This window comes from Leuresthes tenuis, unplaced genomic scaffold (genome assembly GCF_036924035.1).
Source record: "Leuresthes tenuis unplaced genomic scaffold, fLeuTen1.0.hap1 SCAF_10, whole genome shotgun sequence".
Lineage (NCBI taxonomy): Eukaryota > Metazoa > Chordata > Actinopteri > Atheriniformes > Atherinopsidae > Leuresthes > Leuresthes tenuis.
The window spans coordinates 12,270,018-12,282,332 of record NW_027325364.1 but is presented as its reverse complement, the minus strand read 5'-3'; the positions used below and the strand labels follow the sequence as shown (position 1 = coordinate 12,282,332).

Genomic DNA, 12,315 nt, shown 5'->3' with positions numbered 1-12,315 from the left:
TTTAAACTTATAAATTTTTTTTACACATTTCTATATGCACATCTATATTCTTATTACTCTTGCTGCTTTCTTATTACAGATTCTCTTCTTTTGACTTCACAGGACACGTCAGGCCGAACAAAAGATAAGCTACACTACATTTCCTCAGTACCTCAGCCCTTCAGTGCTCATAGCCATGGGTAAAAGGCCCCTGGCTGGCTGGGAATGGGGCCATCTAACTATGTCAAACTAACGTAATACATCTCGCCGTTGGAGGATACAGCGGTCTGACTGATCGCCGTGAACTGGAGCATGAAAACCCATCAACACTCTGCAGTACTGCAGGCTGACCAGTGAGTGGCGTGCACAGACCAGAAGGGGTTTCCAGCTCTCTGTGTATGAATGTGTGAGTGCTGTAAGCGCATGTCTACATACTGTCTGGAGAGCTGTCCTGAGAGGCAAAGAGTGCGGCTGAGAGACAGGGGGATAAAGGAGGGGGTTGTTAGGAAGAGGGAAGCCACATGGAAGATGGAGAACATCCAAAAATGTGTCTGAATTATATTAATTTTCTATGAAGGTAGAAATGAGAATGTTCAAGTCAAACAGCAAGAAAGAAGTTTGCCAGTTTTCACATGCCACAGCCTAAAAAATGCAAGTTAGTGCAGCGTCCAGACATGTGAGGGATGCCACAATCTGTAAGGCGGTGTTAGAGGAGCACTGGAATGGATGCTGTTAGACATGTCTAGACAGTTGTTTTAAGGACCAGACAAACTTGTATTAATTGTTCTACCTCATTCTGTCTCCTGCCTCTCTTCCTTGCTTTCACTCTCTGTCTTTGTCTGTCAAAAAAAAACTCTTCCTCTCACGCTTTCTGATGTCTTCGTCTCCTCCTGTCTCTGTGACAACAGTGTTTTGTTCACCTCTTTGCTTGGCAGCGTACTTATTGTAAGTGCTGCTCTGTAAATATTTTTTCTCCTTCCCTCATCCATTCATCCATCTCCCCCTCCCCAATCGCCTCTTCCTCCCTCTTTCTCTCAGAGAAAGGGAGCAAACAGACTCCTCCCCCTCCCACCCCCCACCTCTCGCTCTGTCACACACTCATACTCCATCTCCCTCTTTCTCTCTCTTTCATGCTCTGTCCTTCCTCTCTGTCTGTCAGTGTCATTCTGTGGTGGAGATGTGGAGTGTCTTTCTGTCTCTCTGTCTGTTTTTCCAGCCTAATTCAGCTGAGGAAGGTAAGAACCAAACTTTTGCTTGAAAATGTTCTCGGCAAAGCTGTGACTTATGTGTGTTTATGGTTATAGCGTGATGGAGAGTTTGGGGCATGGCAGCTCTCATTGTGTACCTATAGTGAGCCCACGAGTAAAGAATGCTATGCTTCTGCAATAGTCCGCTGTGTACGTGGATATCTATGAATTAATGTTACTTCAAAAATGTGTGAAACTATAGCATGCAAGGCCACAAACAGCACAACCCCAGAGCTCCACCTGCAGCTTCGGAGTCCCTGAATCATTACCACCTTTCCCCTTGGTTACACAGCCCTTTGTGTGTTTAAGTTCTGTGTATCTCAGTGCATCTGTGTCCGTTAATATGCATGCAGACACTTTAAAGTTGCAGAAGATCAGATAAGACTTTGTTGGCATGGAAGTACCAGGTGCATGCCGGGTCCTCTCAAGCTCCTGCAACAAAAGAATATGGAAATAAGGCTATGGACAAATGAATAATAAGTTGCATAACCCAAATCTCCTTGCCTTTGGGCACGGTGACCCCCCTGCCCCCTTGTGTTACTCATGATCTCATCGATGTGACAGTCAGAGACCTCTACCCCCTTCAGGATGGTTATAACTGCCCTCTTTTTTTCTCCAACATCCTTAACGGATGCTTTTTTCTCCTCGATGCTGTTAACTCTAACTGCTGTTCTTGTCAGTTGGACACATTATGTGTCATAAAATCGGCAGAAGTGACTGTGTGAGTGTGTGTGAGAAAGACACAGACTGACAGATTCGAAAATGATGGATAGTTAAGTGAGACTTCATCCATGAAGTGATATGTCAGAACAGAGAGGGATGACTAGAGAAAACTGTGATGATTTGATGAGTGACTCGAACTGCTTTCATACAATGTATATATGTGTGTATATATGAGTATGTGTACAGTATGGAGTAATAAGTGTCTAAACATAGCTTTACATCTTGTCCCAAACACCAGAGAGAGTGTCTCAGCAGTCGGCACGCAATTACTTTCAAAGGACATATCTGCATGCTGGAAAGAGCTGCACCTGTTCGCACTCATCTCTCTTTGGCTTTACTGCGAGGTGTGTGTCAGTAATAGTACATAACAGGGTTAACGTATATGTTAGTCTCACGCCACAGATTTGTGCTGTGTTTGTAACAGATGGCTTGGACTTAGATGAGACAGAATGACAGAGGAGAGGCTGCGCAGTATTATTGGCCCACTGACTCTGTATAGTTGAAACTCTGCTTAATACAGTATTAACCTAATAGCATGAACGTCTTCATAAATCCATTTAAACTGAAACATCAGGTTATGTCATAAAGGGAGGATCTGGCCTGATCATTGGCTTTGATTGAAGTCAGTAATGTCTGAACTGACTGGCAGGTTATGTCCAGTCTCACCAAAAAAGAAAAGAAGAAGCAATTTTGTTCACAAAAATGTAGAGGTGTCATAATCCATGGCTGTAAAATATGAGATGGTTATGGATCCCTGGGCTGTTTTCTGTCAGACGATTTTCACAGGGGGAAATCATGAGGCATGACTATAAAAATGTGTAAAAAAAGTCGTAACCATGTAGATTATTTGTAACGTGTATTTTACGTGGACATTAATTCAAATGCGAAAGTGCAGCAGAAAAATAGGAATCACAAGTGCATAGGAAACTTGATAAATGCACAGACTGAAACAACGAGCAGGACCAGTTTCTAACTACAGCAATCTCGTGATTGAAGGTATTCTGAGAGTCACAGAGGGCCTTCTGCCGTCCTTGTAAGTGTTTGTGGCCAGTAAAAAAAAAGATATGGAACGTGATATGCTGATGCATCACAAGATGTAGCCGTGTTTTGAGCCTCTGTTATGAAACTGCAGACCTTTGGCTGTAGACTTTTTCATGTTCATACGTCACAGGATGTTTTTGATATGTTTACTGTCTGGCTTTATGTCGTTATTAGTGCACTGCAGTTTAGATGAGCCACTTCTGACTTACAAGGCTTTTTTTCTTTTTTGAATTTAAATGGGTTTGTGTGTTGTACTTATAAGTAGTCAATGTCTTTCCTGAAGTAGAGAATCAAACACGTATGAGCCAAGTTAAGCAAGGGGCCATTAGAAGAGCGAAATTTGTGCTATCTTAAACATCTCAAACCTCAAAATGTTAATGACGGTTAGAGTGAATGCCATAATTGAACCACAGCAAAATATTTATAGCTTGAGTTATTTTAGACGGCTAAAATTCACCAATAGCCTCCTTCTTCGTAGGTATTAGCGTAGGTCACACATCGGGAAAGCTTCCGATTTTCCAAACTGAGAGTGCTGAGTGCCGTTTACTGCAGGTAAGACACGGCCAACTCTTGAATATTTCTCACAACCCCAGTTCAAACAGGAACAAAAGGTACTGAAATCCCTTCAATATACGATAACTCTGTGCAGCTCTGCATAAAGACAAACTAGTAAGGACATAAAAACCTTACACACAGCCCAAGTGTTAATGCATTGTAGACGTGAAGCTACATGGCCGGCCTCTAAATTGTTGGATGTGCGTTGGGAATTCTTTGTTCACAGTGGATTAAGACGTAACACTGAAGGGGAGGCCTGCTTTGGGGCACACCTGAGGCTCTGTCAGCGTTTTCTGTCATGGATGAGTGGAGATACAGTCATGCTTACCGAGCTATACATTTCTACGAGTCAACCCAGCATCATTGGGGAAACTATAGTCGTGCACTGACAAAGTAACCTGCTACGATTTTCATTAAAAAGCAGCAGGTAGAAAAAACTGTCCACAATTTGTTGTTGTTTTGTTTTGTTTATCCGGAAATGAAAATGCAAATACAAAGACTCAACAAGTGGAGATACTTTAGTGGAGTTTTTCCTGCTTCTCTGCTTTTACTCTGCACTGATACATTTGCAGTAAAAGAAAAATATTCTATTAGCATTTAGATATAAATTGCAAGAAATAAACCGGCACCTCCAAATGTTTTTGTGGACAAAGTGATATTTATCAGGGAAGCAGATATATCAGATTTACCAGCTGATATTCAGTTTTGTTAACTGCAACTGGGACATTGCCACAAAGTAACTGATATTTATCTGCTGTGTCTTCCCTGAATGTTACCAGATTTATTTATAATTCATTTTTTGGGGCACAAAAAGCACTGAAAAGTCACTAAGTTAAAAGAAAGGTTTTTGATACATTTTATACATACAAAAGAACTGAAAAGTAGAATGATGACATGCTGAAATAGTTAGTTATTTTTTTTATAATTGACATATCATCATTTATCTGGCATTAAAGAGAAAATAAATGACAGAAGCTATCGATACTGGCTACCAGTCAATTTATTATCTCTAACATCTGTATCAGTATCGGTCCAGAGTTTCACAATCTGCGCATCCTGAATATTTGTGAAGATGTATCATAGTAATCAAACATAGGAGATGTCATCATCTGGTCCTAAATATTTAAAAACTAACTCAAAAGTGTTTAGATGCCACCAATGTTCAGTCAGACAGATTGTGGTAAAAAGGACAAAAATCAGTGACTGTTACCCTGCACATAGGAGTCAACTAATACAGATCACGTTTGGAAAATCCCACATGGAAGTCACACAATCACCCAGGGTAACTTCACCCTTCAACTCCTTTTTTTGCGTAAATGAGAGCTGCCGTCTTTGATCTTTGAGACATGGTGGTTGCTGTATCATGGTTTGGGCCGGTTTTGCTGCATCTGGGTTTATGGTGCAATAAGTTCTTTATGGAACAAAGAGTTCTGAAACATGTGAGTGAATTTCTAAAAAAGTATCAGAACATCTGTTAGTGAACTGAATCAAAGCAGAAAGTGGGTCATGCAGCAACACAATAGCCCTAAGCTTACAAGTAATTCAACAGAAGAATAGTTAGTGAAGAAGAAAGTCTGTGTTTTGGAAAAGTGAAGTCAAAGTTTTGGCCTTAATCTGGTGGAAATATTGTGAAAAGATCTGAGGTGAGCGATTCATCGGAGAAACCAACCAACATCAACAAAGGTAGAATTAAAATCATAAAAAAACTTTCAAGGACCACTGTAACTCTACAGGGTTACAATTATCTATACATCAGTGCTTCACTATCACAGATCTAATTGTATAAAACATCCATTTTAGGGACCATTTTTCAGCCTGTGAGGGGATTCTTCTTACCAAGTAAATAATACTGCAAGTATTTCTGTATTTCCACTCAAAGAATTTGAAATGGAGGATTTTTCATTGTGGTGTAGTATTTATAAATGCTGCTACTTGTACTGTCCGTGCTTCAATTCATGCATCAACAATCCATTTTCAAAAAGGAAGGCGATTAATAGACAAGACATTAACACATCCAGCAGTATATATTCTAATTACTTTTAATTTCTTGGTCAAATATAAGATCCATCCTACTGATATTTGCCACATTAGCACCAACAGAAGGTGCAGTCCATAAGGGACGAAATGCAATAAAACTTTGGTTTAAGCAACTGATTTATGATTAAAATTCACATAGAGAAAAGAAAAAGATTGTGTGTTTTTAGTCCACTTTTCTGAACAAAGGTCTTAGCATGTAATCAGAAAGGAAGCTGGTACTTCCAAACACAGCACGCTTAATAAACTTGGCGGAGTGTTGACATTCTCACTTTAAGGTCATCTGGGCCGTCCTTCCTGCCATCACTTGTTCCCACATTTAACTGGGTATTAATTGGAATGATTATCCTTCCTGTCCTGGTGTAATAAGCCACTCTTCCAAGACATGATAAATTAGTAAAAGTGTGATAAGAAAATAAATGGCATGCTTGTCACAGCAGGAGAGCAATGAAACGGATGCCTCCCTGAAAAGCTTCCTCCGCCCATCCCTCCCCTTATGTGCACTGAGCTGCAGAGCTCACGCTGATGGAAAGCGGAGAATGCAGCATCCCCATCACTGACACTACAACACTTATATGTGACCAGGCTTTATTTTTAGATCTCACATGTAATTTTTAAAAGCAACACAATTTTCTGTGGCTGTTGAGAGCACTGTAATGACATTAGGTCACATTTCCTGAAAAAGAATCACACATCTGCCTTCTGCTGTATCTGAGGTTGCAGGCCTCAGGCCTCCATGAACCAGGACTCTCTGCTTTGAGTCAGTCTGTGTCGTGACAGATATCGTCACAGATAATACGCCTGTGCAGCCAGGCACGGAGTCGCAGCCAAAATGTAACTGAAAGACGAACACGTGACGTGGACTGCTGTGACACTGGAATGTAGTTTTTAGTTTTGGATTTCACTTTAAAAAGCTGCTGCTCGGCAGTTTGCGTGTTGGCACCCACCAAACAGCGAAGGAAAGTCTGATTGATGGAAGCTTCACTCCGGAGAAAAGACTCAGTAAACTGATCTCACAAATTTACATTCCTTCTTCACAGTGGCTGTTGAATGCAGAGTCTGTGAGATGAAAATGTGTTTGTGGCAGGTTTTTTTCTTTATGGAAACTTTATATGACTTCAAGAGGAGAACTCCATTTAGATGCAACATTTTTGTGTTTTTTTGTTTTTTTTTTGCTCCTTTTAGTTTTCATCGGACATTTCCTCTACGTTCAGATGACTCCCTTCTAATGACAAGTTGAGTGTGAGGGAGGACATGTCTCTGGATCATCCTGTTGTGCCAAATCCAAAAAAAATATTTTTCATCCAGTCTTGACTTTCAAATTTCAGTCCTTTGATCAAAGGCTAGAACAGTGATGCAAGAGTACCCGGACAGATGAAACTAATCGTTCAAGACTGGAGGGAAATACAGTGAGTTAGTTAAGAAAATTGACACCACTCTTATGTCTGTAATGAAGACATGAAACTAGAGCCTACAGCCTTGCCGTTTTTGTGTTGAGCTTACTTCAAAGGGTATACTGCAAGCCTGGCTGAGAGACAAAATGTGCCTGCCAGCACCTCCAAAGCTCAGCAATCAATATGTCATTTGTTTAATCAAAAAAAGCAGTTCAGCCAACCCATTCTCACTTCCAACTCGTCACATGCAGACTTTTGGTCAGGGCCTCTTTCTGTTTCTTTCTAACACTCAGTGTCCACTCCATTAGTGGGATTCTTTCAGCATTCGTCGGCTTTTGAAATGGACACAGCAAGACCATAGAAAATGTTGTATGCTGGTGGCGTCACTGTTTCCAGATGCATCGCTGTGGTAATTAGAGAAATGAAGGAGAGGCTTTTTGTAGAAGGTAATCTTCAAATAATTTTGTAAAAAGATGCGCATTAGTTAAAGACTGTATAAAGGATGGAGGTCATGGTCATCTTAGCGTATGTTCAGTTTGTCATTTACCCGCTGCCAATATGTTGATTTTCGACCATAATGATGGAGTTTTGACTTGCTTTTGGAGACAGCCATAAGTGACCATTTAATTCCACAGCTCCACTGCTGCTTGATTTGAACCCAAACCATAACATACTAAACACAAGTATTTTTATCCCTGAACGTCTTTATGGATTTTTGGTGCCTAATCCTGACAAAACTACAAAGGAGGAGATCTATTCGAAGCAAATGTGTAATTTATGTATTTATTTATTTCCTTTGTTCAGCCAGGAAGGTCCCATAGAGATACAAGATCTCTTCTTCCAGGGAGTCCTGGACAAAAAGGGAGCATAAGACAAAATATCAGCATAAATGTTAGTAAAATATGACACAGGGAGTTAAAAAAAAACAACAACAACAGAAAACAATACATTAAAACTACTTCAACAAAGTTTTTAAAACACCTTTAAAAATATGTAAAGAAGAAAGTGTTTGCAAGCTGCCGATAGTCCAGATGAGTGTAAATGTGAAAATAACATTTAAACTTTGATGTAAATCATCCTTTAAGATGTGCTCTCACAGATCTGTCTCCCAGCAGGAAACCTAACCTGCCTTTAGAGAATGTCTTGTAATCAAGACAGTCGGTTTGTGAAATGTCATCCTATCAGTGCCTGTTGCTGCCTGCTCACCAGCTTAAGGCAGAGATTGCTCTGTCATCTCACCTGGCTTAAATGCTGCTTGTTGCAGCTGCACTTTCATTCAGCTTAACCGCAGCAGAGTTTTTGATAACTTCCCCTGACATGTGTATGCTTATTTCTGGAATCACGTTAATTCCCCTCTTTCCTCACGCGTCCAGCCTCCTCCTTCTCCCGCGCCCTCTGTTTTTGCGTTTCACTCACTGTGGTTGTGTATAATGAAGGTTTAGTAAAGACCTCATCCTTGACTGACTGTCTGTGGGAGGGAGCATCTGGAGCACATAAGGAATGGGTGGGGATGGGTGGATGAGTGAACAAAGGATTAAATCTCACCGCTGCTCAAAATGCTTGCAGGCACGGTGGGAACTTTTTTGTGAGTATGTGCATGTAGGTGTTAGCTGTGAGCCCTTTGACTTTGTACTCTTCATTTACTTTTGTGTTAAGGCATGGCTCACACTCACACCCCCTTTAGTATTAACAGCAACATTTTTTGCTCAGCTTCAGGAGGAGCTGTGGAAAGTGTGCTGTGAAGTAGCGTACTTCTGCTGTCAAGAGGCGTGACATGAACGACAGCACTACACTTAGCGCTGGAGAGTGTCGGTGCATGCATGGCCACACAGAGAGGAAAGGTGTTGGGTGCACAGGAATGGCTGGAGAGAGAAGAAGAGAGAGGGTCATTCAGCTGAAGTGAACACTCCAAACTAATGCAGGCCACATCTGCAACAAGAGAGAATAGCATTTACACCCACAGCATGGACAGAAAGAGGGGAGCGGGAGTGGTAAAGGAAACACATTCATATGCACAAGCACGGTCATATCTTCTTATCATTTCATAACTGTGCTGTTTATACTCTATTGTCTCCTGCTTTTCTTGCCTTGGTTATCCAAGCACGTTCAAACAAACAGCAGATCCAACATCAATAATGGAGCAGAGCGGATTTCTTTATTTAAGGTACAGGGATACCATACGCTGCTGTCACTTTTCAGATGAATAATACAAACACATGCAAAGAGGGGACAAGGGACAAGATGGAGGTAGAAAAGGTATCGAGTAGAGTGGGTGAAGATCAGAGATGGAGCGAGAGGCCACCGTGCATTAACACAGCACTCAAGTTCAGATTGCAGACTCAGCACTTCTTCAAACTGTTAGGGACAGTGTTTCTGCTCTCAGACAGACTTCTAACAGAGATGCTGTAGAAGGTATGACTATGAGTTAAATAAAGCAGCTTTTACCGCCAAGTGGACCTGCCTGAATGACCTGCCACTGAATGTCCCTCCCTTCTGGTCATGGTAATCTTGTGCACACACAAGAGCTATGATTCCTCAGCTCAGGCTAATCCTTGAAAGGTGTGCAGCATAGGATGTTGTGGTGAATTATTTAGCATGCTTAGGTCACACAATGAGAAACGTATGAAGGTCCTTAAACGCACCTCGGTGTAATCCCCATGTACAGGTTTGTAACATAAAAGTGGCAGAAGTGCGGTTAGGACCTTAGTCCCTGTCAGTTTGCTCAGTACTCGAGTAACCAGGAAGATCTGAGCGTTGCCATTACTTTGCCGAGGATGCCATCTGTAATATTTAATCAAACTACAGAATAAAGTAGAAATAAGTACCAAAAACATAGATAAAATCTGCAAATACTAATTTAGGATTAATTCTCTAAGCCAGATTTAACAGAGGCAGGATCCCAGTCGAACCTCTGAATACAAATATAATTTCACTTTGTTCACATGTTTCAATAAAGAGACAGAAATGAATTAATTTGCATAATCATTAAGTTAAACTGCTCTATGCCAATAACTCATTTGTATCAGTACATGTCTGTCCCCATGACAAGAATTAAAACAGTAGGAGCCTATATATAAATATTATAGTATAAATATATGACAGAATAAATATTAATGTCAAAAGTGTTTGCGTTGTATTACTTATGCATGACTGTGCCTTGAAGAGGAGAGTTAAATGAATCTGAAATGACACATCTGCGCCATTTATGTGTGTATCTTATCTGATGTAAATAGGATGATACTTAATTAGGTCACAGTACATGATATGCTAATGTATGTTGCTCATGCAAGACAAGTTTATGGGCAATCAAAATGTATTACTGTATCAAACAAAGGCTTAACCAATAAAAACTTGCATGTCACCACACACAGCTGGTCCTGCCCCCTTAAATCAAACACAAGAGGTCACTGATGAAATCCTGGTTTGGTAGATGTAGTCTTTCCCCCATTGGCGGGTTTTTTATCCTCACCGCTTCTGCAATTCCACTCGCCAAACTGTCCAGACAACACGCAAAACTATTTGTTCAGATGCCTGTGGCTGCATAAAACTAAACTGTTGCATTCCATTTGTATTCTTCTCTTGATACAAATCATATCACCCCAAATCCTGGAGGACTTCCATGAAAATTGTGTGACTTTAGTAAGACTGACATTAAGACGAGCCAGTGGGTGAAAACAGACTAGACAGACTGGGGAATGAAGGCTTGGAGGACAGATTTGTGGGGTCTCCATCTGTGAGTATAATCCTAAAAAGATCTGTACAGAGAACGCTCGGAGAACAGAGGGGTGGGGGCGATTTATGTCATAAGCCACAAATGATATCTTGTTGTTTGTTTGAATTATTAAGACAGGCTCAGGGATTCATTGCGTGTCTCTGTGTTTGAGAGACAGAGGAAGAAACTCATAAAAATAGATCAATCTCTGTAGGTCACGGTTGTTCTGGTGGGCCAGGATGTCTTTTCACATTCCTGCATGTGCTCTGATTATGAACAACATATTATTATTTCGCTCTTTGTCCAGTTGTCGGAGAGAAAGAGAAAAAAAAAAAAGCCTCTTTCTCCCTAGCCTGCAATTGTGTGACACAAAATGGAAACAGAAGCCCAAAAATATGACAACAATGTGAAAAATAACTAATCCGTAAAGAGAGGATGATGGTTCCAGCTTCTCACAGTTCCTCTCTCTGTTTACAGCTCTTTAGGTGATTCGTGCTGTGTGTGTTTTTCTCCATTAACTCCATCTGTGCAAGCATCAAAACCTGAAGTCTGATGTTTTTGCCCCCTCTGTGTGCACAACAAACTTTGGCCTGTGTTCAGTCGGTGGTGCAGATTGTGCCAGACTGAAGGAGCAGCAGCCACCACAGTTTGGAATGCTAATGGAAAATTCAAGGGCTTCAGTTCTGTGTGGGAAGCTGCCATGTGTCAGCATGCAGCACTCAGCATTAAAGTCACTTTGTGTGCGTGTGTGATTTCATTGCCAGCGTGCTTTTTAAAGCACTTAAACCCAAAAGCAAATTATAGGAAAATACACTCCAACACAGGAGAGATATACCATTCTGGTGCTCTTGTTGCAGATCAGAGGATATGTGAAAATATCTGTTAAAAACTGTACCAGAAGTGGAACACTAAGCATAGGACTCTGAAAAAATGAAGATGGTTACCTTTGGGCCAAACTAGTTGAAGCATCAACTTGCTAAGTTTGAACTAAACCTGACAGCAGCTGTTATGGCCTTTTTAAGTTGGGAAATTTGACCTTTAATCACGTTGCCCCATCAGGTCAATCAGTCAAATTTTCTGAACTTCCGAACATTGTGCCAAATGCATCATCACTCAAAATCATATATCAGGTTTGACAGATGCACACAGCTGGAGGTTCTCCTGATTTTATTGTACAAGGGGGGGAAAAAAATCAAGGAGAAATGTGGACAGAATCTGGCCCAGTTCCACCAACAGTTAGACCGACTACCAACTTCTTGTGGCATGTAACCAAACAAAAAAAGTGATTTTGAGAGCTCCCTAAAAAGAAATGCTTCACAAAGTGCATCTTGATTTCAGATCCATGTTTAAATCTTGATGCCATCACAGAATTACACACAGTCTGTTCTCAGTCTCTCAGAGAATGTCTCGTGATTACAGATTGTGTTTCACAGTCTCTTTGCTTTTTTAGAGCTCGCTCGGTTTCTCAGTGAAACTCTCGAGCAGCAGTCGATTGCATCAAACTGAAAGCAACTCCTGTTGTCTTATACTTTGTCTCTGTCCCTCTGCTTCTTCATCTCTCAGTGATGCTGCTGGACACAACGGAGACTACCTCAGAGCTGGGCTGGACCACCTATCCAGACACAGGGGT

The 12,315-nt window shown here is 41.0% G+C and overlaps 1 protein-coding gene across 2 annotated transcripts in view; it reads left to right on the top strand.

Moving 5' to 3' along the window:
* Nucleotides 1–1,122: 1,122 nt before the first annotated feature.
* The window catches only part of ephb6 (eph receptor B6), a 45,221-nt gene continuing 34,028 nt past the window's right edge, over nt 1,123–12,315 (top strand). For both annotated transcript variants that reach the window (XM_072394067.1, XM_072394066.1), the window contains exons 1-2: nt 1,123–1,214; nt 12,249–12,313. In XM_072394067.1, the coding sequence (XP_072250168.1) occupies nt 1,157–1,214; nt 12,249–12,313 (123 nt within the window). In that variant the 5' untranslated portion in view covers nt 1,123–1,156. The remainder of the gene's footprint in view (nt 1,215–12,248; nt 12,314–12,315) is intronic.